Raw genomic sequence first — 18642 nt, 5'->3', positions numbered from 1 at the left:
AGACCAAATATCCAATTAGTATAAAATCAACAAATTTATGTTTTTTTTTTTGGCGACTGGTTTAACCAAAATCAGGTTTGGGTCATCAAAGTATTTAAAATTCATTTAAAAAAATTATATTCAAGTACAGACTATATTTTAAATTCTCAAAACTATCCCAAATTTTCAGAGCTTACACTGATATAGTTTTTTAATTTTCTCATTTGGCCTATATGCGATTGAATTTTTAAGGCCGTTGTGTGTGTGTTCACACTAGCTTGTCTTTAGCCATATTGAAATTACTATAAAGAGGTTTTTAGCTAGCAAATAGTAGCAATGCACCCATGGTATAGTTTTTTTTACCAACTGCTTCTATTCAAATTCTGCCCTACTCACTAGTCTATTTTTAAAATATCTATAAAAATGATATCAGTACAGACTATCGTTCAACTGGGGTTAATTAAGTCTAACAAGGCGTTAAGACTGTTTCATTTCAGTTCTCTCATATACAAATCAAATTGCTACTAAAGTTTTTTTGACCTAGTAACTCTGAACTCTTAATTGAATAAGGGGCCCTCTAGGCATGGGTGCAGGTGTGTACATATGTATATAGTTTTGGAATTTTTAATTGCTTTCTCCCTACATACATATATAGTTACAAAGTTCTCACTGATAGTCTAATTTACATACATACATATATGGTCAATCGAGAGCAAAGGAGAGAAGAAGACAGCAAACCGGTTAAATATTTTTAATACTACGCCACTGAACGCCATCATCATCATATTTAAAAATAATGAAATGAACGTATGTAACGAAACACGTAATCACTGATGAAATAATGCATGATAAAATTATTAAAACAAAGAGAGAGTAGGGAGGTGGGTAGGCACAAAGGTGGGAGGTAAACAGTCATTTCACTTTACATAATTGTGAATTTGTGTATAATCATATAAAAATATAGGTATACGGTATTTTTGTATGTATAGATTTGGTTATACACTTGGTATTGTGGAACGAGAGCAAACTTAACAAAAGGCACACACAATAACAATAATAATAAAGATAAAGCTATGGGATAGATAAGGTAAGGTAAAAACAAAGAATTGCAAGAGAAATGAAAGCATTTACTAAAGAATAAAGATGTCCAGGGCCTCGGATAGCTAGTCAACATGGTATTCGGTGCGATGCGGCGATCCTTGTCGCTTTTCTGCAACGAATACATTGCTAATCCCGGCCAGACTTGTCACACCTCGTATGCCCGTACTCCGGAAATAGATAAGTAAATATTGTTCGCCATGGCGCAGATCGACATCATCAGCAAAATCAATGCGCACTTGCTCCTGCTGATTGGCCTCCACTTGGCGACGCAAGCGCTGACGATTTCTATGATGATGGTGACCGCGACGATGCGGCCTTGGGTTATCAAAGTATTCATGTTCATTATTCGAATCTGACGAAGTGGGGGACTCGGCCTGATTGACGTATTCATAGGCCGAATAGTCTGCCAAGCTGGCATAGTCCACCGGAAAAATTCCAATCCAATCGTTAGCACCTTCTTCAAATTCGGCCTGCTTGCGATACTCGACGGTGTTCTCGTCGCCAATGCGCCACACCGATATTGAAGAGAAGGTAACACCTGGTACTCGGCAATTGGGATACAGTTTAATGGTAAAGTCGCTTGTCACTGGCTTATGATCACTAATATTGTATGCCGGATGGGATTTGTATGAACACTGCTCGATGGCCAGCTGCATTTCTGGCTGCCGATTCGATGGCTGAACGGCATACATTATGCGATCCGTCCAGGCCGGCCGACGCTTCAAATCGTACTCGGAGGTCCCTTCCTTAAATTTGAATGTGGGCGGAAACGCGGGAAGACGTTCGTGCATGACCTGGAATGCCTGTTGACTCTTTTCGCGCACCTGATAGAGTTGATCCCGATGAATCAAGTCCTCGTGCTGTTTATCATCCCGCAATGCCTCCCTCACCTCTGATGAGGAATCATTTCCCTCAAGCCGGAAATTGAGATCGCCAAACCAAAAAACATAATCATGATCATAGATTTCTCGATAACGCTTCACATGATAATGATGATGCTCCAATATCTGCTTGTAATCCTCAATTCTCTCATCCAGCTGATGGTCATGGGCAGCCAGATGAGCGACCACAAAGGCTAATCCACATCCATATAGCGTAAAGCGTACACTCACAGCTCCCTTGTTGCCCCAAATGCCGCCGAAGCCAGTGCGCGTAAATTCGGCCTCAATGTCATGTAAATGCTCCACATGCTGGCGACGGACAAACATTGTCAGCAGCAGGCCCTGCATTTGCTCCGTCTTGAAGGCCACATAGTTGTATTGCCGCAATAGTTTCTTCGCCTTATGCGTCCAGGGATCCTCCTTGAAGAGGCCGAGCATCTGTTGCTGTGGCTGTGCATTCACCTCCTGCAATCCTAGTGCATATATGTCTGGCAAGTGCGAAGCGTCCACATTTGCTCCAGCATCATGAATGCCGAGCAACTGACGCAGTGAGATGTTATCCGGGAAACGACTGCCCACATTCCAGGTTACAACATAGACCCGATATGTCTCCAGCTGTTGGCGCTGATTTGAAGCAGCAGCAGCGGGCGCGCTGGTTTCGCTCGTGTTTGCGTCCGTCTTGTTGCTCATTCTACACACACACACACATAAACACACACACTTGTTAGAAGATAAAAAGCTTTACATTTTGTAAATAATGTTACTTACTTAACAAGTTGTTTTTTATGTTTTTTTCTGCGAATAGCCAGCCAGTAGGTGATTTCGCGAACAGCGCCCTCAATGGATGGGTGGCTCAATAGTGGTGGCTTGCAATTGTTTTTGTGGGTGGTAAAGAGGTGTATGGGCGTGAGTATTCATGAAGTCAGTAACGATGGTATGGCGAGTTAATTCTCAGTTTTAAGTCAAAAGAGTCATGACACAATGAAAAGCTTCGGAGTGCATTTTCAAAAGTATCAGTTGTGTTTGCCTATCGATTAAACGTCCATCTCAAATAGCCAAATCGATAACTTTACTATGAGTTAATATCGGCAGCTGGCCACACTTGTAGAATTGTTTTTTTTTCAACGGCCCCAGCCCCACCTTACTAAATCTAGGGTGTGTACAAAGTTTTTGTAATATTTTATTTGTTTACGCTTGTTTATTGTGAGTGCAGCATATCAATTTAGTTAAATTGATAGAGAAGTTGTGGTAGAAGCCAGAAAAATGCGTGAATTGAACAAGCAGCAGTCGCAGGACACCACTGACAACAGCGTGGAGAAGGGCGACTATCCGCGAGCCACAAGTGAGTGACACAGATGAGATCGAATTTACGATGGTTGCAATCTATCATTCCCATTTCAGATGGCGTTGTCTTTGGTGCGATAATCACCTTTGCCAGTTTCTTCGTACTGATGATGTCCTTCTGTTCCCCCTATTGGATTGAGTCGTACGAAGAGACACACAGTAGTTTTAAAAATATGGGTCTCTGGCAATATTGTTTTAAAAGTTTTGTATATCCAAAGTATCAGTTCCCCAAGCAGTTCACCGGATGTCATAATATCTTCTCCCACGTAAGTAAAAGCAGGAATCACATATCGTTGCTCTTTTATTACATCTGTTTTTCTAGGAATACTATGTGATACGTGAATATCTGCTGCCTGGTTGGCTGATGTCCGTTCAGGGTTTTGTCACCATGTCATTCATTATTGTGCTTTGTGTATTGACGCTTCTTTCGCTGACCATCATACGATTACCGCTAAAAGCAGTCCTCCAATATGAGTGGCTCCTGGTGCGCCTTTCATTCCTTGGAACAGCCGTATCGTCGCTTTTCATGTTCCTCGCTGTGTGTATCTTTGGCGGGTGTGCCTATCGTCGCGATTGGCTTATGTATCCGAAGTTCAATGTGCTCGGCTGGTCATTTGCCTTGGCTGTCGTCACGTTTATGCTGCTTGGATTGGCTGCACTTATTTTACATCGTGAGGCTCGGCAGGCTTACGAGGCTCGTGGTGAACAAAAGAATCTGGTTATGCAAATGGAAATGCATGAGCCGGGCTATCAGCCACCACGTCACCATCATAGCCAATCGCGCAGTCTCCAGGGCTATATATAAACACACACAAAATAGTGCACAAAACGCCTAAGCATACGCATCGTAAAATTACACAAAAACATACATATATATATACATATGTATGTACATACACGCATCGAACTTTAATGCATTCCAATCAACAAAAATATTTTCTGAATCTCCGTCCATATGTGTAAAGTACTATTATACGCAATCACTATGTATCTCCTGATGCCGTCCAAGTGCCTTCACAACAAATTTGGTTACCTTAACTCTCGAATCATCTTTTTATACTTACCCACAAGACAAATGTAACCAAAAATCATTTGACACACATATACACACATACGTATGCACATTTAAATGTATATGTAGTAAAAGCAATTAATATTTACATATCTAACGAAAATTTCATATTATTATACGCGACGATCGATTATCGTTTGTATATTTTTTTTATGTATCCGCATTTTATACATTTATTAAAAATCGAATTACAAATACATTTAAACAGTTTACACCATTACAAGAGTTTATTAAGATTTCGCTCAGTGCTAGGATATATGTTTGTATGTAGTTATATGGTAAGTCCATCTGAATCATACAAACAGGATAAAACTTCATTCGTATATTGTGGTTCTTTCTTAGATTCGCTCGTAAACTGCAGTAGATGAAATATATATGTATGTATATTTTTCATTTTCGTTTTCTGCTTTTTGATGGTTAATATGTTTTTTTGTCATTTTTCCTTTGCTCTCCGTTATCTAGTTGCTGTATTTGCTGATAGTGTGCCAGTCTAATTGCCAATTGGTACTCAATGTAGTAGCACCCTTCTATATCATTATTTCTTCTTGTTTTTTGTTTTTTTTTTACTTGCTTTATTAGTATTTTAGTCGGAGCAGTGCATTGGTGGAACTCGGTTGTGATTCAGATTGATTTTGTATTGAAGAAAGAATATTTTGTTGTTTTTTTTTCTCTGGTTTTCCAGCATCTAGTCTTAAAAAAAGAAAATGACGCATAGCATTGCTAATTTTTACCTGTGGCTAGTGGTTTGTGCTCCAATGCGTAAGTTGACAGATATTTGTGGTCCTTGTGAGAATCCTTTGACATGATAAGATTGTTGTATCTGTCTATCAAATAGACGTTGTCTGATTTTTAATGAAACTGCAGCAAAACAGAACGGAAATTGACATAAAACATCATTACTGTTTTTTTTTTTTTAAAGATAAAGTATTCGAGGCCGATGTCAGCATTATATATATGAACAGAAATCTATGTAATGATTTAAACTACTTATGTACAATATAATACATATATATATATATGTACTCCATATATACATATATATTTGGAAGCTTACGGTGATAAGTATTGGGTATTTCCCGTCACATCGCTGATAAAATGTAAAGAACAATTTTGACTTGTTCGTAGAAATATGTATGTAGATAAAGCAGAACACTGCCCAATTTTGATTTTCGATTATGTTGAGAAATGAAACGATACTATCCATTACATATTGTAACCAATAATCAGATCGGTACGAGTTGTGATCCGTATCAGTGCAAGACTTTGACCTCGTTTACATTATGTTGAAATAACAAAGACCGTAAGGACTTAACGAGTTGTTTGGCATCCTTTAAGCTGGAAATCTTTTGTTTAGTTACTCTACAGGATCCTGGGCAGATCCTGCCCACTCCACAGTCGCGTATAATCAATGGCACTGCCGCAACTGTGGCCGAAACAAAGCATTTGGTGTCCATACGTCTGAGGAAGCATGATAAGAATTTCGGGAGTGGTCACATCTGTGGCGGATCCCTAATAGGTCCGAATAAAGTACTCACTGCCGCCCATTGTCTGTACAAGTGAGTTGTTGGTCATCCGACCCGTTCCATCATCTAACAATAGTTTTTCCTATCAGCACTGGACGCAAACGGTATCGTAGGGCCAGCGAATTCATTGTGGTCATGGGCACACTGAATCGGTTCGAGCATGTGAACGGCACCATAGTGTCGGAAGTTAGCTCCATAGCCTACATGAACACCTTCACTCCGGATAGTATGCGCGACGATGTCGGCGTAATGTTTCTAAAGACGGGTTTGCCACCAAATCGCACCCACCTGACTGTGCAGCCCATAGAACTGGCTACGCAGCCAACGGGAGCGGGTCAAATGTGCCAAGTGTCCGGTTGGGGCAGGACCGAGCAGGTAACGGCACGGACAACCGATTCGCTAGACTTTTAATCATTTCCATCGATTCCTTTAGAGCTCGTTATCGACCATACTGATGACAACGAATGTCAGCACCATTCGACACCAGACATGCGGTCTAATATATGGGAGTGGGTTGCTTCCAGGCATGATGTGTGCCGGCCGACTGCAAGGAGGCACTGACTCCTGTCAGGGGGATTCTGGCGGCCCATTGGTGTACGAGGGACGAGTAATTGGGGTGGTATCCTGGGGGTATGGTTGCGCGGAGCCTGGTTTGCCCGGAGTCTATGTGGATGTCCAGTACTATCGGCAGTGGATCGATGAGCGCAGCAAAGCATCCATCCTGGCTGAATCTGGAATTGCCTATTTAATATTGTTTTTCACCGTATGCTTAATGAAATAAATTTCTTTTTCAACAAATTAACATTTATTTACAGAGAACACACACTTAGAAAGACACATTAAAAAAACCAATACATATACATACAACAAAAACTAAAATAATGAGTCAGAAAGAAGCAGGTGAGGTGTTGGCCACTTGCTCATCCTTCCTCTAACAATTGCAGTTGCGTCGATGCGTGGTCGCATCGGCGTCATTGTCACGTTCATGGAGTCGGAGCAATTCCGATCCATAGACCATGTTTGGCAAACATCTTGATTGAGTCATCAGCAAGGATAATTCGCGATTGCTCATGGCGTTCTCGATGCGTTCCATGACACAGCCCACCAGCAGCTCCATAGCCTGCTGCACATTGGCTCCCGTGCAGGCACTCGTCTCGATGTAGGGTAGACGGTAGCGTTGCACCAATGCCTGGACTTGCTCGCGACTGACCACACGCATCTGCAGCAGATCACACTTGTTGCCGCATAGCACCACGTCCGGCTGCTCAGAGTAGGCGTGCATGCGTAGTTGCTCCAGCCAATTGGTTATCTCCAGGAACGACTTTTCGCTGGTCAAATCGAAAATCAGCAGAAATCCCATGGCATCGCGATAGAAAGCGGTAGTTAGCGAACGGAAACGTTCTTGTCCGGCTGTATCCCAGATTTGTAGGTGGATACGATGACGACGTCCACGGGAATTGTATACCTACGGAACAGATAGATGCGTTTCGACTGGCGGTAATTAACTAATCCCTACTCACCAGTCGCTTTTCGCGAAAATCAATGCCAACTGTGGATATGAATTGCGAATGAAACCTTCCATCGGTATACTGATAGAGCAGACAGGTCTTGCCCACTCCTGAATCACCCAGGACCAGGAACTTCAGCAGATAATCGTAGTCAATGTTAGCTATGGCCATCTTATTCTCTCCTATTTCTCAAAAGGGAGTCCCACTGACTTAGTAATGATTTTGGGAAGCAGTCGTCCAAAGAAGAAGCGAAGTCATCCTCCTGATTTTTCTCTTTACGTTTTTGGGGATTGGCTGTAACAAGAACAAAAAAATAAAATGAAGTAAGTCGTCTCGCCGACCTCTGTATACCATGCACCTCGTGAAACAACTGTTTGAAATTCTCAAGACCAAGTATACGTAGCACATGCTATCTCGTTCACTCTCAAGAGTTCTTACACTTAAGGCCCACTTTGTGGAAAATGTTAATAACCTTGGGCCACATTTAATATGCTGACAGATATTGGTAAAAAACAATATCAATTAACCAAATTTTATGGCTCTAGCTCTCAGATATACTTAGTAGCTCTCGCGAGGGCGAAGAGGGCGTGGCTAAAAATTAAAATGAACTTGATCTGCCTGCATACTACCTGAGGCTACATATCATATTTCAAGGCTCTATCTCTTATAGCCCCGAGATGTACTTATTTATACAGACAGTTCGACTCATGCTGATCAAGAATATATAAGTATGGGGTCTGGGTCTGGACAGCTTCAGTCTGCCTGTTACATACATTTTTTCGGCCTTAAATATACCATTTGCCCCTATGGATGCATGGTATAAAGAGGCTCTAAAAGGGATTAAGTCGAAATAGCCCTTTTTAATAAAACATAAAGATTAGATTAGGAGGCTATACCGACTTCACTTTTGACTGTATTGTGAAATCTTGCAGTTTTTTATTTAAGTTTTCCGTATGCACTCCAGTTCCATTTTATTTATACTTTAATTCAATTAAAAGTAATGGCAAGTGATTCAGTTTTAGGAGATGGCCAGGCACTTAACTTGATAGACATCTTCATCTTAATGTCCCTCTCCAATACAATAGACCAGTGCAGACAAGTGAAGACAAGTCAACTTCACTTCCTGCCAATATTTGAAACTCATTAAATCTCGATTTATTGATTTTCTGTCTACTTCCAATTCTATGCCCCTGTGCCAGAGCTTAAGACTCCACCTCAAGCCCCTCCCCTTCACCCATTCTCCGTTCCACCCATCCACTTTGACATGGCCACAAAAACGATGGGGTTGGAGTTGGGGCCCTCCCCCTAACAGGAGCAGCAATATTCTAAAAAGGCATTTCAAGATTTTAGGCGCACATTTTTCGTTTCGCTCGTTTTCTTTTGAAAGTTGGGCAAAGAATTTTCGGGCTATTGTTGGGTTTCCCTTTGTTCCTTGTTGTCGCAAAAATAATTAAACAAATAGCAAATGTTTAAACTGCTCAGTAGGCTCCCTAAAAAGGCGACCACATAATTCTACTGCAAAGGAATTTTTTTGTATGGTTGCTTCTGCCTTCCTACCCATCTTCATCATCATCCTCATCATCACCTCCACCTCCCTAAACAATATAGTAAATAAGTATATCTCTTTCCCTTTTCGAGGCAAAGCGGATTAGAACTGAGTGGAGAGGGGAAACAAGGAGAATGAGGAGACGAGAGCAGATGGAGGAGGCAACCAGAAGGAATTATATTATTGGTGGTGGGGTAGCCAGCTGTTGCTAGACAACCTGACGCCCAGTTTCGAGGCCGGCAAGGTACTGTGCCACAAAATCAATCAACTTAACCAGCTGCTCTCATAGTGGCAATTGATGCCACAAAGTTCTAGTTCGTGTGGCACAATAATGTCACATTACAATTTCATTGAAAATTGCACTAGAGAGCTGTACGAATGCATTCAAAACTTTGCCTACTCTGAGTACTCACTTATCCGAATAGTATTTGTTCAATACTGCTTTCAAATGCAAAGAAGGGAAACCTAATGAATCAATCTGTGAATCATTCGAAAAGTTCAAGTTCTCATTAAATATTTAATATTTCAGATTTCATTCTCTTTCTGCGTTGAGTACTCCCAATATTTTGAGTACTCATAGAATTTTATAAACTTAGAGAACTGTACTATAAAATTTAATTTTGTTATAAATTTATTCTGTTTTAATAATTAACTATGCTTAATAATGGTATTAATGGTTTATTAAAGCTCTCTTAAGAATGATTAGAAATCGGAGATTGAAAAACAAACAAAAATTTACATTCAGGGTTTTGTTTTTTTAATTATTAATTTGGTCAAATACTATATTCATTTGATTCAGGCGAGCATTGAACGAATGAGTAAGTTCGAATCATGTGTGAATATAGAAAAGTTTTATTCCGTTTAAAAAATCCAGATTTTTAAATTACAAAATTTAGTATTTGGTATGAGAATTTAGATCTGAAAAAAGTCCAAACTTATTTGAGGAAACGATTTTTGGGAGATGAACAAACCCCAAACCCACTGTACTCGTCTATGGTTCGACTTCAAAGTCAGACCTTTGTATTCATTCAATTTATTATGAGAATGAGTGTCTCCAATGCCGATTTGAATACATTCAAACATATTATTCGAAAATACTAAAATAGATTCTTTAGATTGTTTTGCCTTTATATTGCTGGTTTTGCTTAAATTGATTGATTTGACTTCACTTGGCGTTAAATAGGTATACTATGCGAATTGGACTCGATGCTTCAAGTTTATGGACCAGTGTCTAATAATTTCTGATGGCACGAAACATGTTGATAATACGCAGAAGTTACATCTGTGTGTGTCCCACTGTCCCACCTGTCTCCTTTTGTCGTTTGCATAGTTTGCAATAATGAATTCTTCGAAACGCCTTCTGGATGCCGATGCCATTTGGCCTGTCTGACTATGCCAGCCTTCGGACGCACTTGACGACATTGGTTAGTCTTATAATTTAATTTCCCATTGGCTTTATACTGTATGTCTACGACGAAGGTTACTCCTCCGTCATTCTCCGTTCTCGGCCAGAACAGCCTGCGGGCATCCATTTGTCTGTTGTTTTTGTTGTTGTTGTCGAGTGGCCTTTATCAATCATAAAAAAGTTGAGACTTATTATATGGCATTCTTGGCCTAGAAAATACATTGTTCAAAATGACAGGTAAAAGGGAAATCAAATTTCATTTGGTAACAGACGTTTAAAAAAACAAATACATTTTGGAGTTGGTATCTCTATTTCTGGCAGAACTAAGAGTAGCATTATATTTAATTTTCCATATGATGGCATCTATGATTTAAATTGAAAATCTGGATTTCCTTAAGCCTCCATATTAAAAAGTACACCTGTGTAGTAGAAAACAAGTTATCCTAAAACATAGAATGACTCTGCAAATGTATGTATTTGTATTCCTATTTCTTTTCAACAATGCTAAGGACGATTGTATTAGGGATTTGGGAGCCCAAGTATTTAAAAATTCAAATATATAAAATAATTGTTAATATAAATGTAGTGGTTTATTGGATACTTCTTTAAAAACTATTAAAATATTTGTTTTTACGGCTTATGTCAAAAACGTTTTCTAACCGATGATTCTTTAAATTGAAATAATTATTATTAGGGGTCCCGGACTAAACTCAAAAATCACACTCTGTACTTACATATATGTATGTATATACATATGTATAGGTATATTATTTAGCAAGCAAGTATAATGAATATGAACATAAAAACAAACTATGTATTTACTTATGTAGGAATCTGCTTATAAAAATAAGCACTCCCCCTCTCTCCTTCTCTCTCGCTTACTCTTTCCCTCTTTCTCTCTCTCACACTCTTCGTCAGAGCCACAGACTCCTTCCCATCTATGTATATCATTGGCTTTGTCGGGCTTTAGCTGATTTAAATTTAAAACATTATTGATTTCAAGGTTTAATTGCTTGTTGGTCGTATATTTTTACACGCCCAAGTCTTGAGTTGGCTTAAAAGTCGTTTACCCAATTGTTTTAGGGGGCATGAGGTGGGCCGGGCCTATTACGTGTGGACTGCAATTAAAACTAAATAAAGTTGCACATAAAATAAAAGTGTTGCAACCACAAGACATTTGCATGAGATGAAAGCACTCTAGTGGCATCAACCCTTTCCCCCCGCCAACCAAGGTGAAGTGACCATGAGAAACGGTAGTGCTGCTGCCGTCGGGGTCGAAGGATAACGAGATGAAGGATGGCGTGGGAAATGGATGGAGTGGAGTGGTTTTTAGGTGAGGGAATTGGACGTGTCTTTGTGTTGCTATGAATATACACCTACAAACATACCTACATACCTACATACAGACATATATAAATATTGTGCAGGAAGTTTGGGACATGTCTGGATGGATGCTTTGATATCGGAACGATTTCCAATTAAATGCAATTTACGCATTATTGAATTTCGTAGATACATATCTCCACATGGAGTCCGTAGCTCACCTGGCAACCACATATGCATCAGTCCCTATGGCCGTGGGTGGTGTGAACAAATTTAACCCACACAACAACGCCTAAAAGGCATTTCCGCCGTTACGCGGTTTCTCCTGCTGACACTTTGAAAATAATTTCGCGCGCTACTTTGTCGCTTGGGCTTGCTGTTGGCTCAGGTGGCGAGGATAAGGGATAAATAAATATCTAATAAATTCGTTTTATGGCACGTACACATATAGACACTCACGCTCACTAACACACACATACACACGCAGTTTGATTAGGATGCTTAAGCTTGGCTAACGGTTATTTTTAGCGCAATTTTTTTGCTTTTGGTTCACAACCAGCAGAAACAAGAACAAAAATCATGAAATCCTTCGAGTTGGATATGACTCGCGCGTTACTGTTAGACGAAAGCAAACCAAGCCAAACCAAGCAATGCCAAGTTCAATGTCAAAGCCTTGTCCCAAATTTGTGGCACGACCTGTTGCGGTGCGTCGCCGTTTACTGACTGATTGTTGCTGATTGTGGCGCGCAGCACACGAAAAGGCACCCAAAGCTTTGCTTTAAATTTGCCAACAGAGATGCCAACTTGCTCGATTCCGCTCAAAGCTAACTCGCCGAGATATCCTTTAAAATAGATAAGATATTCGTTTCTCTATAGATACAGGTGTACATATTTCTGATTGCTTTCTACTATGTATTTATCACTTATTAGTAAAACTCACGAATTTCAATATTTTTAAAGCCCTTTTCCGTATATTTGAAGGAATAATTTTGTGGAACTCATTCAGTTTTTCACTACTTTTCATAAAAATTAATTAATCTTAACGAATTTTTTCAAGTGGATAGCGCTGTTCGTACGAACATTTTGATCTTCGTTTTTGTTTGAGATTAATAGAAATGTTTCTATATTACGCTCTGCTGAAATATTTAGTGTTTTAAAAATTATTTGAAATTATGTAGTAGACAAACCGTTTTATGTTCGGCGAAAAACGAGTCTATCCGTTCTTTAATGAACGAACGTTTTTTTATTCAGTTCTAGAAAACCCCTTTGATAATATTTGTAAATAAAAATAAATATAAAAAAGAGTTATAGAAATATTCTAAATATTTAAAAACAAATTTTTATTATACTTTTTACTCGCGTCTTCTCCTTGATATCGATATCGATAGATAGGCAACTTGATCGCACTCTTTGTTATTTTCTGATTGCAGTTGGAAAGCCACACTACATTCTTTTTTGTTTTTGTTTTATGTTTGAAATTTGAACAAAATTTGCCTTACTGACATGGATAACACAGATATAACCGAATTAAAACCCAAATATGACTGGGATGCTATTGTAGTCGGAGATTATCGTTTGGATCATTCGGAGAACTTCTTTGGTGAGTCTTTGATCTGATCCTTGCCCTCCCTCCTTTACCAAAGGGGGCGCGCTTGGCTTACAGTTATTGTAGATGTAATGACGCGCCATTTTTTCTATCCCTTTTTCCAGCAGCGGCAAACAAAGAGAATCGATCAGTTAATATTGGAACTTATGCCTCAACGCCGCTGACGAAGTTGGGTCTAAGGAATGGCAACTTTTCTTTGAAAGAAATGGAAATTACTTCTTTGGATGAAGTGGAGATTGTGACTGCAAACGAGGATTCAATAACAAACGTTCTTGACGATAAGTTGCAAAAGGAAGAGGGCCAACTAAGAGACTTCAATCAAGTAGAGGTGAAGAATGAGACTATCGATGAGCCATCCGAAAACAAAATTCGGGGGATTGAAGAGGAGAAACTGCAAGGAGTCGTTAAAAATGAACCTCTTATTCACGACGATAAGATGAAAATCGTAGAAAACAAAACTCAGGAAATTCAGGCGAAGGAACTGCAACCGAGTTATACTGAAAGCGAATCATCAACTGGCCCATCACCCAAACCCAAATTAAAGCTTGAATGGAGCATAATGCAGCCTGCCTCTGCGCCCGTCCATGCTGCAGTTGCTCAGCCCAAGGCATATGGGTTTAAGGATGTGTACCAGAGCAAGCGGAACTTGGCCTTGCGTCAGCGTGAGGAAGAGGAGCGTAAGGCTCGGGAATTTCATAGTCGTCCAATGCCCAATTTCAAAATTTTGCACAAACGCTTGGAAGACGTTCAAGTGGTTCATCATATCACAGTACCGAAAACGCCGGAGACACTGAAGACCTGGTATGCCGATGCGGAACGACGAAAGCAAAAGGAACAGCTGCAGCACCAGCAAGAAAAGACCCAACCTCTGCCTAGACATGCCCTACACCAGCAACGTTCACATTCCCAGCCCCAGTCCCAGGTGGACGGTAAAAAAACCCATCATCTTAATGTCAAACCATTCAACTTGCGCAGCGACCAACGAGTTCGGGATCGTCGGGAATATGATGCAGCTGTGCAAGTTGGCGCAGAGCAGAAAAAGAAAGAGGTAAAAAATGGAACGTTAAATTCAAAAATGAGAGGAACTAGTGATATCGATAACGATAAATAAGCTACTTTATAAGTATAGGTGCTTTATCGAACTGGTTCCAGTCACATATTCAGCTCACATCTGTGTTGCCTATGGGTTTCCAGTAAACGAAATTTACTTCTTCAAGCGTGTATTTTTTAGTTAACGTTTTTTCTTTTTTGTTTGTTTGTTTGTTCTTTAACTGTCAATTGAGTATACTGGACTGAATTTGAAATCATTATCATTAGAATAAACGAACATATAAGTGGTGAAAAAAAAACTGGCTCACGGAGTGCATAGTCAAATTAGTTGTTGTTGTTGCTGTCTGATTGCTTAGTGGTGTGAGTGAGTCATGAGCGGTGCGAGCTAGCGGAAGGAAAAAGTCAAAAAATTGAAACACACACACACACATCAATAAAAATTAAGAAACAAAAAAAAAACACAGAAAGCGAAGGTGCAACGAATTGCAGAATAGAAAAATAAACAAGAAAAAGAGTTAAGAAAAGGATTTTCCAACAGCTGCGCCCAAAGAATCACATACACACATTATATATACACAAAGAGAGAAAGAGCAATAGTAAGAGAGTAGTTGTCTGTCGTCACAGTTGAAGTACTCGGGTTTTTCTTTTCTTATTTTTTTTTTTTTTTTTTGTGTGTGTTTTGTATTTTTGTGCTTCTTTTTTTATAATTTGTTTAGTGAGACAGTGAGAAGCAACAAGCAGAAGAAACAACAACAACAATAGGCATAAGCAAAAGAAGCAGTAGCAACAACCACAACAACAAAAGCAACGACTTAGACCGCAACTTTCGCCATTATGGTTGATCGCCTTGTCAACTCGGAAGCCAATAGCCGACGCATTGCGTCGGTGGAGAGCTGTTTCGGAAGCTCCGGTGTTCCATTGGGTGTGTCCGGACGTGTTCTCGTCGGCGAGGGTGTCCTAACTAAGATGTGCCGCAAGCGTCCGAAATCGCGCCAATTCTTTCTCTTCAATGACATCTTGGTCTATGGCAACATTGTGATTGGCAAGAAGAAATACAATAAACAGCACATAATGCCACTCGAAGAGGTCTCACTGGAAACCATTGAGGATAATCAACAATATCGCAATGGCTGGTACATACGGACCACAACGAAATCATTTGTGGTCTATGCCGCCACTAGCACCGAGAAGCAGGAATGGATGGCCCACATCAACAAGTGTGTGGAGGATCTGTTGCGCAAGAGCGGCAAGAAGCCGGTGGAGAATCATGCTGCTGTTTGGGTGCCCGACTCAGATGCCAGCATTTGTATGCATTGCAAAAAGACGCAATTCACTTTTGTCCAGCGGCGTCATCATTGTCGCAACTGTGGAGCAGTTGTGTGTGCCGGTTGCTCAACGAAGAAATTCTTGCTCCCACAACAGAGCACAAAGGCATTACGTGTCTGCGATGGCTGTCACGAGCGTCTTAAGCATACGCCAAGCGGTGATGCTGGTGCCGGTGCCAGTACTGCTGGCAAGGATGACCATAAGCTCAATAACACCATTAGCAGCAGTAGCAGTGGCCCAGCTGGGGATAGCTCCAATGATGATGATACTGATGAAGACACGGCATCGCCAGCACCAGAGGCCCATGATGAGCCTCGTTTCTATGGTGATAATAGTGTGCTCTCGGCATTCGAGGAGTCAGCTGGAGCAGGAGCACAATCAACACCAGCAGCAGCATCATCGTCAATATCAACAAGCAATAGTCCTGATCCTGGTCAAAATCTTTCATCATCAGCAGCTGCAGCAGCAACAACAACAACAGCGTCGGGTCCAAATTGTTAAGACTATCGGATTGGATTGGAATCACTCTCTATACTGGTATATATATCTATATACCTATATACATAAATATAAATTAACCTGAATGATTTGCTTTACTATATAGACATATTATTGTATACGGTAGTTATCGAATTGTAATTGTTAAATTGATAGTCGCAAACAGTTGGAAGTTATTATTAGATAGAACACACCAATCCAATATCAGAAAGTTGCTTACTGTTTTTCAATTTTCGGTATAAATCCCTAGCCCCCTTATCGAGTCCCGTTAGCTTCTTTATCATCCTACTCTCTCATGCCTTCAGTATCGAGTTCTCTTCCATTTTTGGAAGATTAGAGTGGTGTGATTAGAGTTAATTGCTCTATGAAATTTCTATTTGATGTTGCAATCTCCATTAATCAATCATTAAAATTCAGTTTTCTTTTGGTAAATCGGCTATGTTTTACTTCAAGATTAGTTTAGGTTAAAGGTCGAAATATTATGGCGTTAGTTATATAACTTTCAATTCATATTTTTAAAGATATCTTCTTTGTAAAACAATATTCACTATTGCTTTTGTAACTGTCATTCCAAATTAAGACAATTGTCATTTAGTCTCTGATTTCTTGGGAGTTATTTATTTATTTTTTGCGAATTTAATTTTTTATGTAAATACGTATACATACATGTATTTGTATATAATCTTATCATTGCTCATTCGCATTCTCTTGAATGTTATTATTATTGTTGTTGTTGTTAGCAAACAAGTTTTAAGATATTAATTTAATTTTAATATTGTCGGAGAAGAGAGACAACACATACCCACGTCTCCGGGTATTCAGTTTTCCGGCTTGCAATGTTTTTGAGGGGGCTTATCAAGAAATTTTCATGGCGCTGCCTTGTACAACGGGTCTGCTGTTGTATTGCTCCTCCAATGTCATTCGTTCTGAGTCATACACTCTCGACTTCTCATCCCATTACCCATTCCTCAAGATCCAGTCAGACTGTAGCTGACTAACCGCATTTTCATCGCCATAATCATAAATCAACCCTTGGAAGCTCTACTATTCATATTTTCTTGATTAGAGAACATCATCCTCCCTCTTCTTCCTCCTTCTCTGTGTGTGTGTCTGTGCCTGTGCATAATGATCGTAATGGCAATGGGTTGCATCTTGAGGTGATGATTCAATTGAAGCATCCACAAGCTAAAGGGGCAAAACAAAGGTGCAAAGGGAGGGGTTCATCGTTTAATTTGCGTATTTAGATATTGTTCTCTCTTTGTGTGTGTGTGTGTGTTTGAAGTTTAATAGGTAAATAAAGCTAACAAGTGTTTTACGTTATGAAAACGTTTATGGGGAAAGGAAGCTACGAATCATATTGTACGAGTTTTATTAGTAGTTAATTAAAAACTCTCTGTCTCTCAGTCTATTTACTTACCCTATTCGTTTATTCTCTTTACAGCAAGACGAACAACGGAAGCAACGTGAACTGGAGGAAATCAAGGAAATACGCAAAATGACCGAATTCAAAGCGCGTCCAAATCCATTTAAGTAGTTCTTAGTCAAAGATGGCAAACAAAATTACTATACAAACAAAATTGTTGAAGATAAAAAACAAAAACAAAAAAAAAACATACATATATATAAATAAATCAGAAGATGGAGTAAGAGCGAGAACGAGAGAAGTCAAATGATAAAGAGGAGAGAGGAAAAATATATTGTTTCTATTTTATTCCCAATAAACTAAAAAAAAACAAAAATAAAAAAAATGAAACATGAAATTCATTTTATGAGTGTATATTCTTATTCTAAATCAAGCGCTGCTGATATTTGTCTATTCTCTGATACCAACAACAACAAGAAAACATTTTCTATCTAATAATCTGATCAATCAATTCAAGTCTTGTTTACAAGCATTCAGAGAGATATCCAATAATTGTTTTCTTTTTGAATCTACATATGTGGTATGCACATAAATCTATGTATAAATCTATATATTTTTGTAACTTGAAATAAACGGTTTGATCAAAGCGAAATTAGGAATTAAGCATAAACAAAAACTGAAAAAATTAACTTTGGAAAAGATGAATATAAAGATCAATTCATTTTGTATATAAAAAAAAACTAAAACTAAAAAAAAAGAAACGGTAATCATTTCAATTTCGATCCGATAGACAAAGAAAAGAAAGAACAAAAAATATGTAACACAAAAATCATTCTTACCTTCCAACATATAACAAATTTTATGAAATATTTCTATATGTACTTGAATCTAACAATTTCGTATTTTTGTACGTTTATGTTTTTTTTTTTTTGTTTTTTAAAAAGGGTTATTATAAAAATTAATTACAATCATTAACTGTTTTCTATTTGTATAAAGACAAAGCAACAAAAGCGAAAAAAAACCAATAAATAATTTAAATTGAAAAGACAATATTGTTTTTTTAGAGTGGAGTAAAATATAAATCTAAATATATAGAATCGGTGTGTGAATAGCTAGC

General features: G+C 39.0%; 6 protein-coding genes across 7 annotated transcripts; 4 read left to right on the top strand and 2 right to left on the bottom strand.

Annotated features, from left to right (window-relative positions):
- Nucleotides 1–946: 946 nt before the first annotated feature.
- On the bottom strand, nucleotides 947–2965 carry LOC26529968 (inositol polyphosphate 5-phosphatase K). Its single transcript, XM_015176444.3, has 2 exons — nucleotides 2730–2965; nucleotides 947–2652 (listed from the first exon to the last, which is right to left on the bottom strand). Exon 2 carries the CDS (start codon nucleotides 2649–2651, stop codon nucleotides 1143–1145), a length of 1509 nt encoding a protein of 502 aa, XP_015031930.1. The 5' UTR covers nucleotide 2652; nucleotides 2730–2965; the 3' UTR covers nucleotides 947–1142.
- An 81-nt stretch (nucleotides 2966–3046) lies between these two features.
- Nucleotides 3047–4576, top strand: LOC6653087. The gene is made up of 3 exons (XM_002075205.4): nucleotides 3047–3303; nucleotides 3363–3571; nucleotides 3628–4576. Exons 1-3 carry the CDS (start codon nucleotides 3225–3227, stop codon nucleotides 4108–4110), a joined length of 771 nt encoding a protein of 256 aa, XP_002075241.1. The 5' UTR covers nucleotides 3047–3224; the 3' UTR covers nucleotides 4111–4576.
- A 315-nt stretch (nucleotides 4577–4891) lies between these two features.
- On the top strand, nucleotides 4892–6696 carry LOC6653086 (trypsin alpha-3). Its single transcript, XM_023181387.2, has 4 exons — nucleotides 4892–5136; nucleotides 5732–5933; nucleotides 5990–6275; nucleotides 6334–6696. The coding sequence occupies exons 1-4, from the start codon at nucleotides 5082–5084 to the stop codon at nucleotides 6679–6681; spliced, it is 891 nt and encodes a 296-aa protein (XP_023037155.1). The 5' UTR covers nucleotides 4892–5081; the 3' UTR covers nucleotides 6682–6696.
- On the bottom strand, nucleotides 6689–12387 carry LOC6653085 (ras-related protein Rab-27A). Its single transcript, XM_002075203.3, has 3 exons — nucleotides 11904–12387; nucleotides 7421–7702; nucleotides 6689–7365 (listed from the first exon to the last, which is right to left on the bottom strand). Exons 2-3 carry the CDS (start codon nucleotides 7577–7579, stop codon nucleotides 6832–6834), a joined length of 693 nt encoding a protein of 230 aa, XP_002075239.1. The 5' UTR covers nucleotides 7580–7702; nucleotides 11904–12387; the 3' UTR covers nucleotides 6689–6831.
- A 722-nt stretch (nucleotides 12388–13109) lies between these two features.
- On the top strand, nucleotides 13110–17818 carry LOC6653084 (inner centromere protein). 2 transcript variants are annotated; one of them, XM_023181338.2, is made up of 3 exons: nucleotides 13110–13282; nucleotides 13396–14336; nucleotides 17604–17818. In XM_023181338.2, exons 1-3 carry the CDS (start codon nucleotides 13186–13188, stop codon nucleotides 17694–17696), a joined length of 1131 nt encoding a protein of 376 aa, XP_023037106.1. In that variant the 5' UTR covers nucleotides 13110–13185; the 3' UTR covers nucleotides 17697–17818. The 2 variants fall into 2 exon arrangements, with proteins under 2 accessions (XP_023037106.1, XP_002075238.2); XM_002075202.4 differs by having other exon boundaries at nucleotides 13393–14336.
- On the top strand, nucleotides 14601–17663 carry LOC6653083 (pleckstrin homology domain-containing family F member 1 homolog). The gene is made up of 2 exons (XM_023181339.2): nucleotides 14601–16201; nucleotides 17604–17663. The coding sequence occupies exon 1, from the start codon at nucleotides 15173–15175 to the stop codon at nucleotides 16163–16165; it is 993 nt and encodes a 330-aa protein (XP_023037107.2). The 5' UTR covers nucleotides 14601–15172; the 3' UTR covers nucleotides 16166–16201; nucleotides 17604–17663.
- Nucleotides 17819–18642: the final 824 nt, after the last annotated feature.

The sequence above is a fragment of the Drosophila willistoni genome, assembly GCF_018902025.1.
Source record: "Drosophila willistoni isolate 14030-0811.24 chromosome XL unlocalized genomic scaffold, UCI_dwil_1.1 Seg142, whole genome shotgun sequence".
Taxonomy (NCBI): domain Eukaryota; kingdom Metazoa; phylum Arthropoda; class Insecta; order Diptera; family Drosophilidae; genus Drosophila; species Drosophila willistoni.
Note: the sequence above shows the minus strand (reverse complement) of the source record. Positions and strands in the feature narration are given on the sequence as shown.

Excerpts from the sequence above, each read along its gene's own strand:
- LOC26529968 (XM_015176444.3), bottom strand. The coding sequence starts at position 2,651 with ATGAGCAACAAGACGGACGCAAACACGAGCGAAACCAGCGCGCCCGCT.
- LOC6653087 (XM_002075205.4), top strand. The coding sequence starts at position 3,225 with ATGCGTGAATTGAACAAGCAGCAGTCGCAGGACACCACTGACAACAGC. Across the intron at positions 3,304-3,362 it reads CGACTATCCGCGAGCCACAA|ATGGCGTTGTCTTTGGTGCG; the intron begins GTGAGTGACACA and ends TTCCCATTTCAG. Across the intron at positions 3,572-3,627 it reads GTCATAATATCTTCTCCCAC|GAATACTATGTGATACGTGA; the intron begins GTAAGTAAAAGC and ends CTGTTTTTCTAG.
- LOC6653086 (XM_023181387.2), top strand. The coding sequence starts at position 5,082 with ATGACGCATAGCATTGCTAATTTTTACCTGTGGCTAGTGGTTTGTGCT. Across the intron at positions 5,137-5,731 it reads AGTGGTTTGTGCTCCAATGC|TTACTCTACAGGATCCTGGG; the intron begins GTAAGTTGACAG and ends TCTTTTGTTTAG. Across the intron at positions 6,276-6,333 it reads GTTGGGGCAGGACCGAGCAG|AGCTCGTTATCGACCATACT; the intron begins GTAACGGCACGG and ends CGATTCCTTTAG.
- LOC6653085 (XM_002075203.3), bottom strand. The coding sequence starts at position 7,579 with ATGGCCATAGCTAACATTGACTACGATTATCTGCTGAAGTTCCTGGTC. Across the intron at positions 7,366-7,420 it reads ATTTTCGCGAAAAGCGACTG|GTATACAATTCCCGTGGACG; the intron begins GTGAGTAGGGAT and ends TCTGTTCCGTAG.
- LOC6653084 (XM_002075202.4), top strand. The coding sequence starts at position 13,186 with ATGGATAACACAGATATAACCGAATTAAAACCCAAATATGACTGGGAT. Across the intron at positions 13,283-13,392 it reads TCATTCGGAGAACTTCTTTG|CAGCGGCAAACAAAGAGAAT; the intron begins GTGAGTCTTTGA and ends CCCTTTTTCCAG. Across the intron at positions 14,337-17,603 it reads CAGAGCAGAAAAAGAAAGAG|CAAGACGAACAACGGAAGCA; the intron begins GTAAAAAATGGA and ends TTCTCTTTACAG.
- LOC6653083 (XM_023181339.2), top strand. The coding sequence starts at position 15,173 with ATGGTTGATCGCCTTGTCAACTCGGAAGCCAATAGCCGACGCATTGCG.